Below are 12,479 nucleotides of genomic sequence, written 5' to 3'. Positions count from 1 at the left end.
TTTAAGATCCAGAGTTTAAAAATTTATTTTACTAATATCTCTTTATAGAGGTATATTGATAAAGGAAACAGAACATATACATGGACTGCTGTGAATGGCACTGATTACAGGTAACTCAATTCACTGACTTCCTTTGCTTAGTTTAATGTTCTTTTGGATTATTTTGGTTAATATTTTCAGCATTACATTTTCTATACTAGCTAAATCAGGACAAGATGATCTTTGTATCCAGGCCTGTAGGATTTTCTGGGTTCCTTTACAGATTTCCTTGTTGCTCTAAGGACTAGAACCTCATTTTTTTTTCCAATTTTTGAGTTTTATGTAGGAAAAAACATTATTTATAATTGATGTTAAGAATCACTTTTCCTCCTACTTGCTGTATCACAGTATGATTTGATTTTTGTATACTTTCTGTTAGATTCCCCCTCTTATTTCAACTTTTCTTTACACTATCTCCATGTTCCTGCTTTAATATATGTATTAAAAAGAAAGATGCAATGTTTTGGTCTAAATAAAAAAATGTAACCTGTTTTATGTAAACACTTTTCAGTCACAGTCATTGCTTATAACATGATCTTTCTAACCTTCATATGGGACCTTAGGAGCAGGAGCTGTACTACTGGTTATCTCTGAAATCTGAATCTATTTTTGACAAGTTTAACTAATTAGCATGGATTCTGCTTTGTATGTAAAAATTACCTGGTCAATGGCAGCGGGATCAAATGAAATAATGGGTAAAAACATCCCCCCTTGAATGCAACACTGGCACTGTATATTACAGCTCTGTAACATTAGAAAGAATGTAGAAACTCTACATTATCCAAAACAAGTTAGGGTTTACCAAATCCCAGAAAAGTTAAACTACTCTAGTTCAAAACTTCATGGTACAAATATTGAGTCAAATTTTTACCAGAAGTCTGTTTTTGTTGTGGTGAATTACAGTAGTCCTCAGCCAAGTTGGATCCCAGGTTACAGTCACTGAGAATGCAAACATTAATTTGTATATAAAAACAAACAAATCAGTTTTAACAAGAGAATGTAAACCTAGGATCTTTTAGTCACCATCCCATTTTTCTGTTGAACTGCCTCTATCTTTATACGCTGTAAGAAAATGAAGTTTTTTATCAGACTGCCATCTAGCAATCTTTAGAGAAATACATTTGATTTATATGACTTCTTGGTTCCTCCTGAGCTTCCTGGCATGAGGTACAGCAATAAATTCATGGAGTATCGTTACAGAAAACCTATTAAACATAAAATTATAGATTTTAATTAGCAATTTCTGCTTGCAGTAACTGTTAATGACAGGTAAACTGCCACTGATTTCCCTAGAGGAGAATTGGTAGAAGGATATCACTAAATATTCAGCAATCTCACTCACATTCTGTTTAAATGGCAAATTTGCCATTAAAGGTCAGCTCCTTTATGGCTCAATTGTAAAACTTTTTTAATGTTAATTTCTGCAGGTGTCCATTAGAAACTGTTGCAGTTCTGCACAGATGAAATCCAAGTGCGAAAATTAAGGATGTGACCTGGCAGATGATGCTACCTATTTAATGATTACTCATACTTTCTGTCCTTTACATACCTTTTTAGACCTGAACTCTTCTACATATATATTGAATTTAGCTGCAAATAGTCTTATATGTTTTGAACAAAAATAAATATAATCTAGAAGAAAATATGTGGCAAATCTCTGCAAGTCTTAAAATGATATTACACAATTATGCTCAAAAGTTATTAGTGGTGACTGCATGATTAAAAACATATTTTGGATCTTGACTATAATGTGAATTCAAGTATTGCCAGATGCATTTTCTAATGAATATTGATAGTTGCTTTATTAGTGGAAGGAGATTCATTATATTATGTGTGCAAATCTATGCAGTACTAAATGATGTTTTTGCAGTCAGCGATTACTGTGACATGTTACACTGGGATGTTAAATGTGTCAGAGGGAAATACAAGAAATAATTTTTTTTTTTATTTGCAATTATTTGGAAATTCCTTACCTATCTGTTAAAAAATGCATTTAATGCTTAAAAATATAAATAAGAATGAAAGTAAATACAGGGAAGCTCAGGACTGACATAAACCTACTCATGTCTCTTACAAAGTGTGAGACTGGTATGTCACTGTGTGACCATCTCATCTCATCTCATAATGATCCAATCTCCAAACTTATTAATTGCTTTCAAAACACAGAGAAGCTGAAAGTGGAAAACTGCTGGAAATAACATAATTGCTTTACTTGTCTAATTTCTATTGCAGCTTGGCATTGGTGTTACCATCATACAGCTTTTATTATATTAAAGCCAAAATAGAAGAACCAATAACTCAAGCCAAATGTAAGTACTGTGAAGGTTCCCTGTTTTTGTCTAGTATTGCCAAGTCTCAGATTCACTTAAAAAGCAATGTTTGAAATTCATAACTTTTGTGGAATTCACTGATGTTATCATGATGTACCCAAAATCTGCAGCAATGATTCTAATCCATTGTAACATTCAAGGTGCAAGAAATATTCTATAAAAATAGAATATGTGCAGGTACCCCAGTTCCACTGACAATCCCTTCCTCCTTGCTCTGTGCCTATAGAATCATTGCTTTGTGTATCCTCTGTTGCTGTCATTTTAAGGGTCTGGATACCGGGTTTTTTTCATTCTATTAGCAAAATGTAGTGATATAGACTACGATAATAAAGCATTTTTTGTATTTTAGTTACGATATAATATTTAGCAGATGACCTCTGCTACCTGTAGGAATAAAGCAATGTGAAAGCCCTGTGTGGTTTGGCTTGCAGTTAGGCTTTTATTTTGCATTTTACATATAGTTTTAGTGGACGTTTGTATTCTGTTTTTAGATTAGACTAATTTCAAGCCATTTACCAATTCTGGAGAGATAGCTAGAAATTCCACTTGTCAATATTGAAATGCTATTTGTTTATTATATGTGGTCTAGATAGTACATGAAATAGAACCTATTACAGCCTTTTAACTTTATACTTAGAACAAGTATGTAGTTAAATAGAAAGTTAGAAAAGCACAATGAAACTCTGACAGACATAAATACTGTTAGTTTAGAGAAAACTTGGTAGCACTATATCACTTTCCTCTACCATTGCCTCCTGCATATGTAGTCGGATAATAACTTTTTAATAATCAGTGATTTATTTTGTAACTTTGTCCAATAGTAAGCAGTATAAAATTAAAGTTTTAAGGAAAGAATATGGTTATCTTGATGGATTAGATCTTCTGGTTTTGCACTTATATCAATATAACCTGCAAAACAGACCCTTGAAATAACCACAGTATATAGAAGGTACTGAGAAATAAGTGAGAAGGGCATATTCTTCAGTCTTCAGAGATGTTTGTCCTTTTTTTTCCAGACTATAGCTGTATGTAAATTGAACCTTTGATCTATCTATGTACAATATTTTTATTCAAGGGGCTGTTTGAATAAAATATTGGTTTGTGACCCCTTGTGCTTTACCCTGTTTTTTTCTGTTTCCCTGCTTTCTCTTTCTGATGGATAGTCACAATCAAACAGGGCAAGTATATTCTTGTTGCTCAATTTCCTTCTGTTTACTGCAGTTGATATTTTTCACTTATATTCCTATTCCTACTGGATATTCTCCTCTGTATTACTCACCTCAGGATTTTCTCCATAATCATTGGGTGCCATAGCAATAGAAAGGGGAAAAAAAGTGAAGTATTTTTTCGTTTTCATGCACATTTCAATATGTTGCTAATCTCTAATCCTTCTTTGTCTGGTCCTATCAATGTTCAGTGATATCAGCTATTAAAACCATTATTTTCAGTAGGATTGACAGTGATATTAATACAATCGAAGTTTTTAAACTGTATCGCAGAAAATAGTAGGAGCATTTTTCTTCATTTTCTAACCAATTAGTGTCCCAAATATTTCTTTGTATCAGATTGTAATTCTAATGAAAACATCTCATATGTTTTCATGTTGTCATGCTAATTAAATGTCCCCTTTAAACAAATTGTTAGATATATCTTCTTGTTTCCAGATGTATATTGTATATAAGATAATTGCTTCCTATACTGTGAAATACTGAGACGTACACAGTATATTAGTAGGAAAGTGTCTCAAAATAAACATTTCTTTCTAAATTCATGGATGCATGCAAAAGTTAACCTAATAGTTTGAAAAGAGAAATGATGGCAAAAATCCTAGTTCACTTACTTGGTGTTTACTCTTCATCTTTGTAGTTTCAGAAACACTGAAGCCTGATCATTTTGATGAAGCTGGCTATACGTTTATAGCACCAAGGTTAGTTAATTTCCCAATAATAAGTATTATTTCGGCAAATAGGCATTTGATCAGATTAATGGCACATAAAAAATACAGACTTGACCAATAAAGTTTCATTTTGGTAAAAAATTGTCTATCTTGTTGCTGGAAAGTAAATAGCATCTTCAGGCTCTGATTCCTGTTTATATCAATCAAAGAGAGATGTAAAATCTGATATAGATGTTTTAATGGAAAACTTATACGTGTGTGTTCATTTCTTATGGTTCTGACTTTTAAGATTTTACAACTTTGTACCTTAGGCTCTCATTTTTAAAATAAGTTCCATAATACCTATGTCAAGATGTTTCCCAGCTTCAAGACAAAGGGTTTCAAAGCTCTCTATCACTTAAGGATGAGTTAATTTTTGATTAATTGAACATAAAAATTATTAAGTGATTGAAAATTGATTAAATTCATTAGTTCCCTGGGGCTTTTTATGTGAAATTGTACGGACCTTGTTGCCCTTTTAAATTTATGTTTGCAAGGGAAACCTAGTATGATAAACAGGTTTTAAAAATTGTTTGTCTAAAAGATAGTTATGATATATAAAGGAAATACTCTACAGTTAAGATCAGTTGAGAATTTTTGCATTCCTTACTTATCTGATAATTTTCTGTATACGTTTAAATTTCAATTAATAGATTAATTTCCATGACTAGATTGATGGTATGTAAAATTCTTCTATCTTAAAATGTATCTCAGCTTAACTGTTTAATTTATTTTTCTGAAAGACTGAGGTTATTGATAATCAATTGTACCGGTTAGCAGTTTCCAACAAATCCCTAATTGTTAGGCTGTCCTACATCAACAAAGTATGTTTGATATGTGGTTCTGTTTAAATGTGAATATTGGTATAGTAAGACAAAGTCTGCCTATAGTATTTCAGGATTGTGGTAACATAAATAAAGGGTAATAAGACATCTCAGTCGTATGAAATACTTGAACATACTTCTTTTGTTAGTAAAATTCATTAAATATTAAAAGCTCATTTAAAAAAGAGAGCCTTCTGCTTGACTACTAAATACTCTCTACATTTTAATTAAAGTTGTTTAATGCCACTCACCATCCAATGTTTACTTCCAAAATACCCAGTGACTTCTATTTTGCTTGCTTGCATTGAGTGAATTACCTAATGATATAGTGCTTTATTACATGGTGTAAAGAATAGTTTACTGTTTATCTGTTTTGCATGTCAAAACAAAGAATGTTTATATGTTTATGTTTATTAAAACTGCCTTTAATACTTCTTCTGAGTCCTATGGGTAATAGATTCATAGATCTGACCTTAGTTGAGCATGAAGTGACTATGTTTCACCAGCAGGCTCTGTACTTTCCAGTACAGTTTAACCTAGGAGCTGTTTAAATTCACTGGGCAATTTTATATTTAGTTTACAGATTATGATCTCCTAATTTCACATTCCTGATTTTTTTCTGGGAAACCATGCCCTATTTCATACACGCAGTTTTCCTCAAAATCAGATTTAGGCAGGCACTTGAACACCTTTTTTCCTGTAATGCCTGAAATAATTGTTACAGTCATTATTCAGTATTGAACGGGGCAGTCAATTGGCACAGTAGTGGCAGCTTCCTCATCATAGTAGTACAATCCTGCTGGGCTTTAGAATTGTCTGCTTTGGTAGCAAAGGGAACAAATCTGAGAAGGCTGATATTCTGTTGTTTTTCAGAGAATACTGTAATGATGTAAAAAAATCAGAAAACAACACTGAATTTCTATTAAATTTCAATGAATTTATTGACAGAAATACTCCAAGCAGTTCATCATGTAAGTATGCTTCTCAGTTCACTGAAAGTTTTCCTTAGAAAAATACTTTCTAATAAATGAGAGGTCATGCTTAAATCCTGTGGGTTTGCTTTTTTAGTAGAAATATATCTGGTGTCAGGATTTTCTATCCAAGATAGAGATTGTAAAATTAGTTTGCAAGTTTTTGGCTCTATTTAAGAATGTTTTCGGGGCATTTTGCATCCAGTGTTTTCCATAATTCCTCTCAGCATTCTGTTCAAGCATCAAATAACTACTGATTCTTTTTAATACACTCCAAATATTTTGAATTTATATTTTTTCACATCAGCGTATAAGCCAAAGTCCCAAATTGACTCAAACTCTTGTAATGAAATCTTCAGTCTGCTTTCTAATCATTTTATTCCAAACTAAGTAAAGGAGTCCAGAACCAAAATAGCCAACAACTAGAACAAAAGATAAGGAGGTTCTATTACTGGGTCACAAATTGGTTAGAGAGATCTCATTCGGGCTTAAATAACTCAAGACCACAGATCCATGTAACTGCTGCAGTGGTGACCCTGGGCTTTGGGATTCATGTTTTGAAATAGGGCCTTAACCTCTGTTTAGAATAAACACTTTTGAATGAACCATCGGTAAGGTATTGAAGTCTTGTTCTCATGAAAAATTTGATGTTTGGATTTGGTTTTGCACACATACATCTGTTTAGCATTATTAGTAATTTATAAATAGTTGGAATAAACTTTTTTTTTTTTCTAACATTCCCCAGGTTTTTTTAACATGTTTCTGTCAGGGATCACTGATCAATTCAGAAAGGATCTCTCTGTTAGACCATGTAACTGGAGGAATGTGCACTTAGATATGAGATCTTCTCACAAAAGGCTATTTTTGTGTGTATGTGTAGGTGTTTGATGTACTTTTTAGTAAAGTGATCTTATTCATTGACACATTGCTGACTGACTGAAATTTTGTTTGAATCCCTTGACTCAGCATTGAAAATGAAAGTGTTCACTTCCAATGACTAAAGCAGTTAATAAATAAAAATTCTAATTTAATATTCACTACCTATATAAGCAAATATTGAGGACACATTTAGTGATATTGTAGTATACAACAGGGCTTAATAAGTAATTTTTCCAAAATTTTATCTACATATTTCTATATTTCATTTTGGAATACATGTCAAAATTGGCTTTTTTTCTTTTTTTTTTCCTAATAATTAAGTTACTTTAAAAATAGTCTCCCTAATAAGAAAGCAGTGTTAACTAAAGGAATTAATAACACTAAAAGCTAAAAATGCTTTTCAAAAAGAATAATCTATATACTATAAGAACTTTCTCTTCCAAAGTTGTATTGAAAAAGATACTTGCAAAGCACTGACTTCAAAACATCTTTTTAAAGAAATTTAAACATGACATCCCTGTAAAAAGATAAAAAGTGTTTTAATAAAAACATGCTTTGAAAATATTTCCAGATTTAACATAGAGGTTTTGCAAAACTGGGAACTATACCCTTATTATCTTGCTTATTCCTATTACACAAGGATAAGTTTTTTAGGATACAATAAAGGAAATGTGTAAGTGAATTCAACAGTGTGAGAGCAATCTATTTCACACTAATTAATTGATGTAATTTGAAGTTGGCCAGTATGTCTAATAGAAATAGTCCAAATTTTGTGACTAGCCAACTCAGAATTTCATTTTAGCCTTTTAACGAAACTCCATCTCATATGGTTTCAGATGAGTGTCTTAACTCTTTTGATAGGTAATACCGATATGGTCATTAGAGTTTTGCTGGATGCAGGATTTACAGATGAACTTGCCCGAAATTATTGGAGTAAACTGTCTCTGTAAGTATTCTTTTTGTTGACTGTGATTTTTTTAATGCATTTCAAAGTTTGATTTTAAAATAATATACATCTGTATGTATATACAGATATGCAGTTAATGTTTACAAACAATAGGTATTTAATTCACAATTATGCACTTTAATGGCAACCCTTGACATAGGAACTTGTGAGAATTTCAGTCAGTTTTCATTTTAAATCTTATTTTTTTACAGTGATGGAGTTGTTGCACAATTTGTTGTTACAGATGGTGGAATTACTAGAGTATTCCCCAAAAGGTAAGAATTATTATAAAATAGTATAATATGATAATTTTGAAATATGTAAGGGTAGAATGTTAAATAGTGGATTTATTGAACGAAAAACTACAGTCTCCTACAGTCTAATCTGTACTGATAGTTAGGAAATGAATGGAATGTCTTGTTTTTCTTTGATTTTACCTGTGTCACTGCTTCAAACTGATTGGTAACATTATTTTCATGACAGGTCCTTGCAATCCAAGTTTCTAATCAGTGTAGAACAGCAATAAAGGCAATGCCCTTGTAGTAGCAGTGGGGCCCTGCTAATCCCTAATTACTCCCAAGCACCCAGTTGTTTGGCAGGCTGCAAATACTGGAAAGTAACAGGTGATTTATTTTTTTTTAAACGAAGATCAGGCCAAATGGTCCAGGGACTTCAAGAGAGAAAAATGTATCACTACCAGAGGACAAAAAGGGGATGCAAAATTGGATTTATAATAAACTAGATACCCCCATGAGTAACTGGGAATAGTGAAGGCACCAGTAGAGACATACTGGTAAATGGCAGATTTATCTGTTTTCTTGGTTTATTCTGTGTTTCCCCCAAATGTGAAAATAACAATGAATTTTACTCCTCAGGTCAGTTTCTTTCCTATTTTGGGGTTATTAATGATACTAAATCTTTTAGGATTAAGCTCAAGAGATAGCATGTGCTGTAAAAGTTGGTTTAGATTTTCTTGTAAGTAGTGTTGCAGTTATATTTGGCTCTATATATCTAAAAGTGATGAGACAGGATTCATATTGTTCCAAGAATACTATTTTCTTTTTTTTTTCAAAAGTTTTTTGTTTTGTTTTGTTTTGTTTTGTTTTTTAAATAATGACACCTGCCAGTTTACCAGTGAAAACTGACAAAATCTGAGGACTAGAAGAATGAATCTGACATTTTTTCCAACCGTGAAACATTAAAAGAAAATAACCTGCAGCACAACTTTAATGAGATTCTGTCTTTTTTGATCACTAATATTTTTTTGTATTTAGGGCAGGAGAAGATTGGTTGGAAAATGCTGAAACTTATGAAGTCAGCTTCTATAAAAGGAGTTTAGATAATAACAACTATATTTTCACAGCTCCATATTACAACAGTAAGTCATCACTGTTTCAAAATGTTAGAGCTAGCTAGTCCAATGTAAGTGGAAGTTTTCCATATCAGTCGAGGTCATTGACAAAAGATGCAAGTGGGACACTTCATAAGGAAAGAAATCTTGGGACAATACCCCTTTGAGGAACAGGCAGCTAGGAGGGCACCAAACAAGGGTCATTATAATTTTTCATCAACTCCAGTGGCCCTGTATACTCAGAATTAATGAAGCTGAAAATATCCAGGGTACTGGTGTTCATTTAACATATTGAAACACTTTCTTACAGAGCTACTTTAGCAGAATTATTTTAAAAGGAAGTGAAATAAAATTGCACTCAGAGACAATAACACTACCTAAAAAGTCATATTTGGATTGAGTTCTGTATGCTGCCTCAGCACCAAACCTGACTTGGGGCAGCAGGTAAAAAGGTCCAGAGTTCACAACTCTGTCCACTGCACCACCTTAATTTAAACTTTGCTTTTGAATTCTATTTCTAATTTCTATTACTCACCAAAACCAATTTGTCTGAAATATCGTGACATTTAAAAGTTATATATGCACAACAGTAAGTGCTCATGACTGATGTGAGCAACATTAACCTTCTTAACTTTGTTTATAAGCAGATGCTACCACAAACAATGTACTCCTCTCCTAAACATATGGGATATTTTAGTGCTGTTATTTCATAATTATTTATTGCACTTTTTCTCAATAAAATATAAAGATAATTAACTGAATTTCCTGAAGCCTTTGTTGTTCCTCAGATAGCTTCAGGGAATGTACTTTTAACTTGCCTTCTCATACTAAGCAGTGTTGAAAACAGGCTGAAGTCTGTCAGAACAGTAATTGTTGGTTAGTGAGTGGTGTCAGTATACCCTGTGTTGAAAAATACATAAACAACAGCAGGATAAAATCTTTGGCTCTGCTCCTGGTTTTAACAGAGCTGCTCACATGTGTAAAGCTATTCATGGCTCTGTTTGCAGAAGAAAAAAAGGCTACAGTAACTTTATGAAGCAGTCAAACAGTGCACAAAAAGTGAATGAAAAAAGTAAGCAGAAGTGTTCCTCTTAGTCATGCAGGTGTTGGTATCTGAGCTACCACAGGTGATGTGTACTACAGCTGGGTCAGTGCTTTTGGACAAGGATTTTTTTTAATCATTCTGGGTATTTGAGTAATAATTTAAGTTTCAGAGGAAGAGGCTTTTATATCGTCCTAACTTTTTCTGGTTTTTTGTTTTTTCCCTTTCTATACTGTCAGAAAGTGGTGCCAATAGCTATGAATCAGGTATTATGGTAAGCAAGGCTGTGGAAATAGACATTAATGGAAAACATCTGAAGCCAGCAGGTAAGACAGAATGGTGCCGAAACTCTAAATACTTTAGTTATTTGGTTGTTGCTCAACAGTGAATTAGAAAGTTAATTAAAATTTCAAAGGCACTTCACTTTATAATAACATTATTTTCTGTGAAACAGTTCTAACCTTGCTAGAGGAAATCAAGCCAAATATCTGGTTGTATTTGAGTAAGAGTGCTTAATTTATTAGTCTCATGAAGGATGCTGGTGATCAGACAACTGAGCAAAACTCATATTTTACCCTTCTGCAGTTCAAAGATTTAGATGTTCTTATAATTTTCCCCTTTATTTTAGGATTCTACATTACCTTTTTTTTTTTCATTTTACTAAAAAAGTCTTTCATGTATTTCTTGTTAGTTGTTGGAATAAAAATTGATGCAACCAGCTGGATGGAAAATTTCACAAGAACCACAATCAAGAGCCTGGTAAGCAATTGACCAAGTCTTTTTTGAACTTTATTTGCATTTCTCAAAGCTTCAGATGCAAATAGGTCTACTAACTCTTTGTGCCAGAGTTACACTGATGTGAAATTGCCAAGTAGTTGTGGTATTTAAATCATCCAAATGCACAAAATAAATCTATGTTGAAATAGGCTGTATTTTGTACATCTTGCTTTCATAATTATAAAACATGGATAAAAAGAAAGAAAAATGACATATTCCAGCCAGTAGGCTCTCTACAAGATTATGCTGTAGCAGTGAATAAAATCTGCTGAAGAATTGATGGATCTATTTTTATTTAATATGGAGGATGGGTAAAAACGGTGAACAGTAAGGATTGATATTGCAACCAACACTGCAGCATTATAGCAGAACTTAAGGAAATAGATGCTTAACCACATCATTCCATACATCTAATGCTTAGATGTAAGTGGGAATAGGGAAAAGTTAAATGAAAGGAAAAACATGGAACTGATACTGAATTCGTAAAGGAGAGGCACAAAATGAAAAAACTTATGGAACATAAGCTCCATATTGGATGAGGCAATGTTGCTTGGTGGGTTGTATATTACAGGCATTGGTGTCTGGCTGGTTTAGGTATTTGAGCTGTAGGTCAGTGGGTAAGCAGATGCATTGCTTAAATGCTAAAGACAGTTGAGTACAAAAATACATAAGTGAAAAACAGAAAGACAGACGAATATCTCAGATTTAATATGAGGTTGAGGACATTATCTGGTAGTTGTTTTGCTCAGGACGTAATGCAAGGACACAGTTATGTGCATATATGCAAACATATTGCAAGAACAAAAGAAAAACATGTTAGGAATCAACAGCCATAAAAGATAACTGGGTTGATGGGCTTTCTTTATCACGTAGAATTCCCACACTTTGAGACTGGTGAAGCTTTCTCTTTTTGAAAGCTTTCTTTCCATACCTCAAACACATGGAAATGTACCTGTTCTTTCTCTTTTACTTTATGCTCACAACACTGACGTTCTGACAAGTCCTCCAAACTATTTATCTCTAATATATTGAACATATCTGTAAAGGGACCTGTATCAGAGTTTTTGGGAAAGGCAGATTGTGCTGTTGATAATTACTGAATAATTACTGAATTGTTCAGAGAGAAATTTGTAATAAATGACATGCACTCAAAATTTATATTAATATATAGATACTGAAAATAGAGTCACTTGTTCCTGTCATGATAGATTAATATAACTGCAAAATACAGAGGGTTTTGTAACATTTTTGTGAAGATTACTGTATTTTTGTTTTTTAGTGCAACAGTGAAATCTGTGGATGTGAGAGAAATAGCATGGTAAGAATACATTCAGTTTATGTTATCTGACAGATTATGAAAATTCACTCATTCTCTCTAGATTTA

The 12,479-nt window shown here is 32.7% G+C and overlaps 1 protein-coding gene across 4 annotated transcripts in view; it reads left to right on the top strand.

Moving 5' to 3' along the window:
• Window positions 1–12,479, top strand: part of CACNA2D1 (calcium voltage-gated channel auxiliary subunit alpha2delta 1) — a 379,624-nt gene that overhangs the window by 344,206 nt on the left and 22,939 nt on the right. For 3 of the 4 annotated variants that reach the window (XM_017835197.1, XM_017835200.1, XM_017835198.1), the window contains 11 exons: window positions 49–110; window positions 2,272–2,348; window positions 3,533–3,547; window positions 4,236–4,296; window positions 6,003–6,100; window positions 7,841–7,925; window positions 8,138–8,200; window positions 9,200–9,303; window positions 10,558–10,644; window positions 11,010–11,077; window positions 12,375–12,413. In XM_017835197.1, coding sequence (XP_017690686.1) covers window positions 49–110; window positions 2,272–2,348; window positions 3,533–3,547; window positions 4,236–4,296; window positions 6,003–6,100; window positions 7,841–7,925; window positions 8,138–8,200; window positions 9,200–9,303; window positions 10,558–10,644; window positions 11,010–11,077; window positions 12,375–12,413 — 759 coding nt within the window. The remainder of the gene's footprint in view (window positions 1–48; window positions 111–2,271; window positions 2,349–3,532; window positions 3,548–4,235; window positions 4,297–6,002; window positions 6,101–7,840; window positions 7,926–8,137; window positions 8,201–9,199; window positions 9,304–10,557; window positions 10,645–11,009; window positions 11,078–12,374; window positions 12,414–12,479) is intronic. The other variant, XM_017835199.1, reaches the window with a different exon arrangement.

Source organism: Lepidothrix coronata, unplaced genomic scaffold (assembly GCF_001604755.1).
Source record: "Lepidothrix coronata isolate B3197 unplaced genomic scaffold, Lepidothrix_coronata-1.0 Scaffold251, whole genome shotgun sequence".
Lineage (NCBI taxonomy): Eukaryota > Metazoa > Chordata > Aves > Passeriformes > Pipridae > Lepidothrix > Lepidothrix coronata.
Note: the sequence above shows the minus strand (reverse complement) of the source record. Positions and strands in the feature narration are given on the sequence as shown.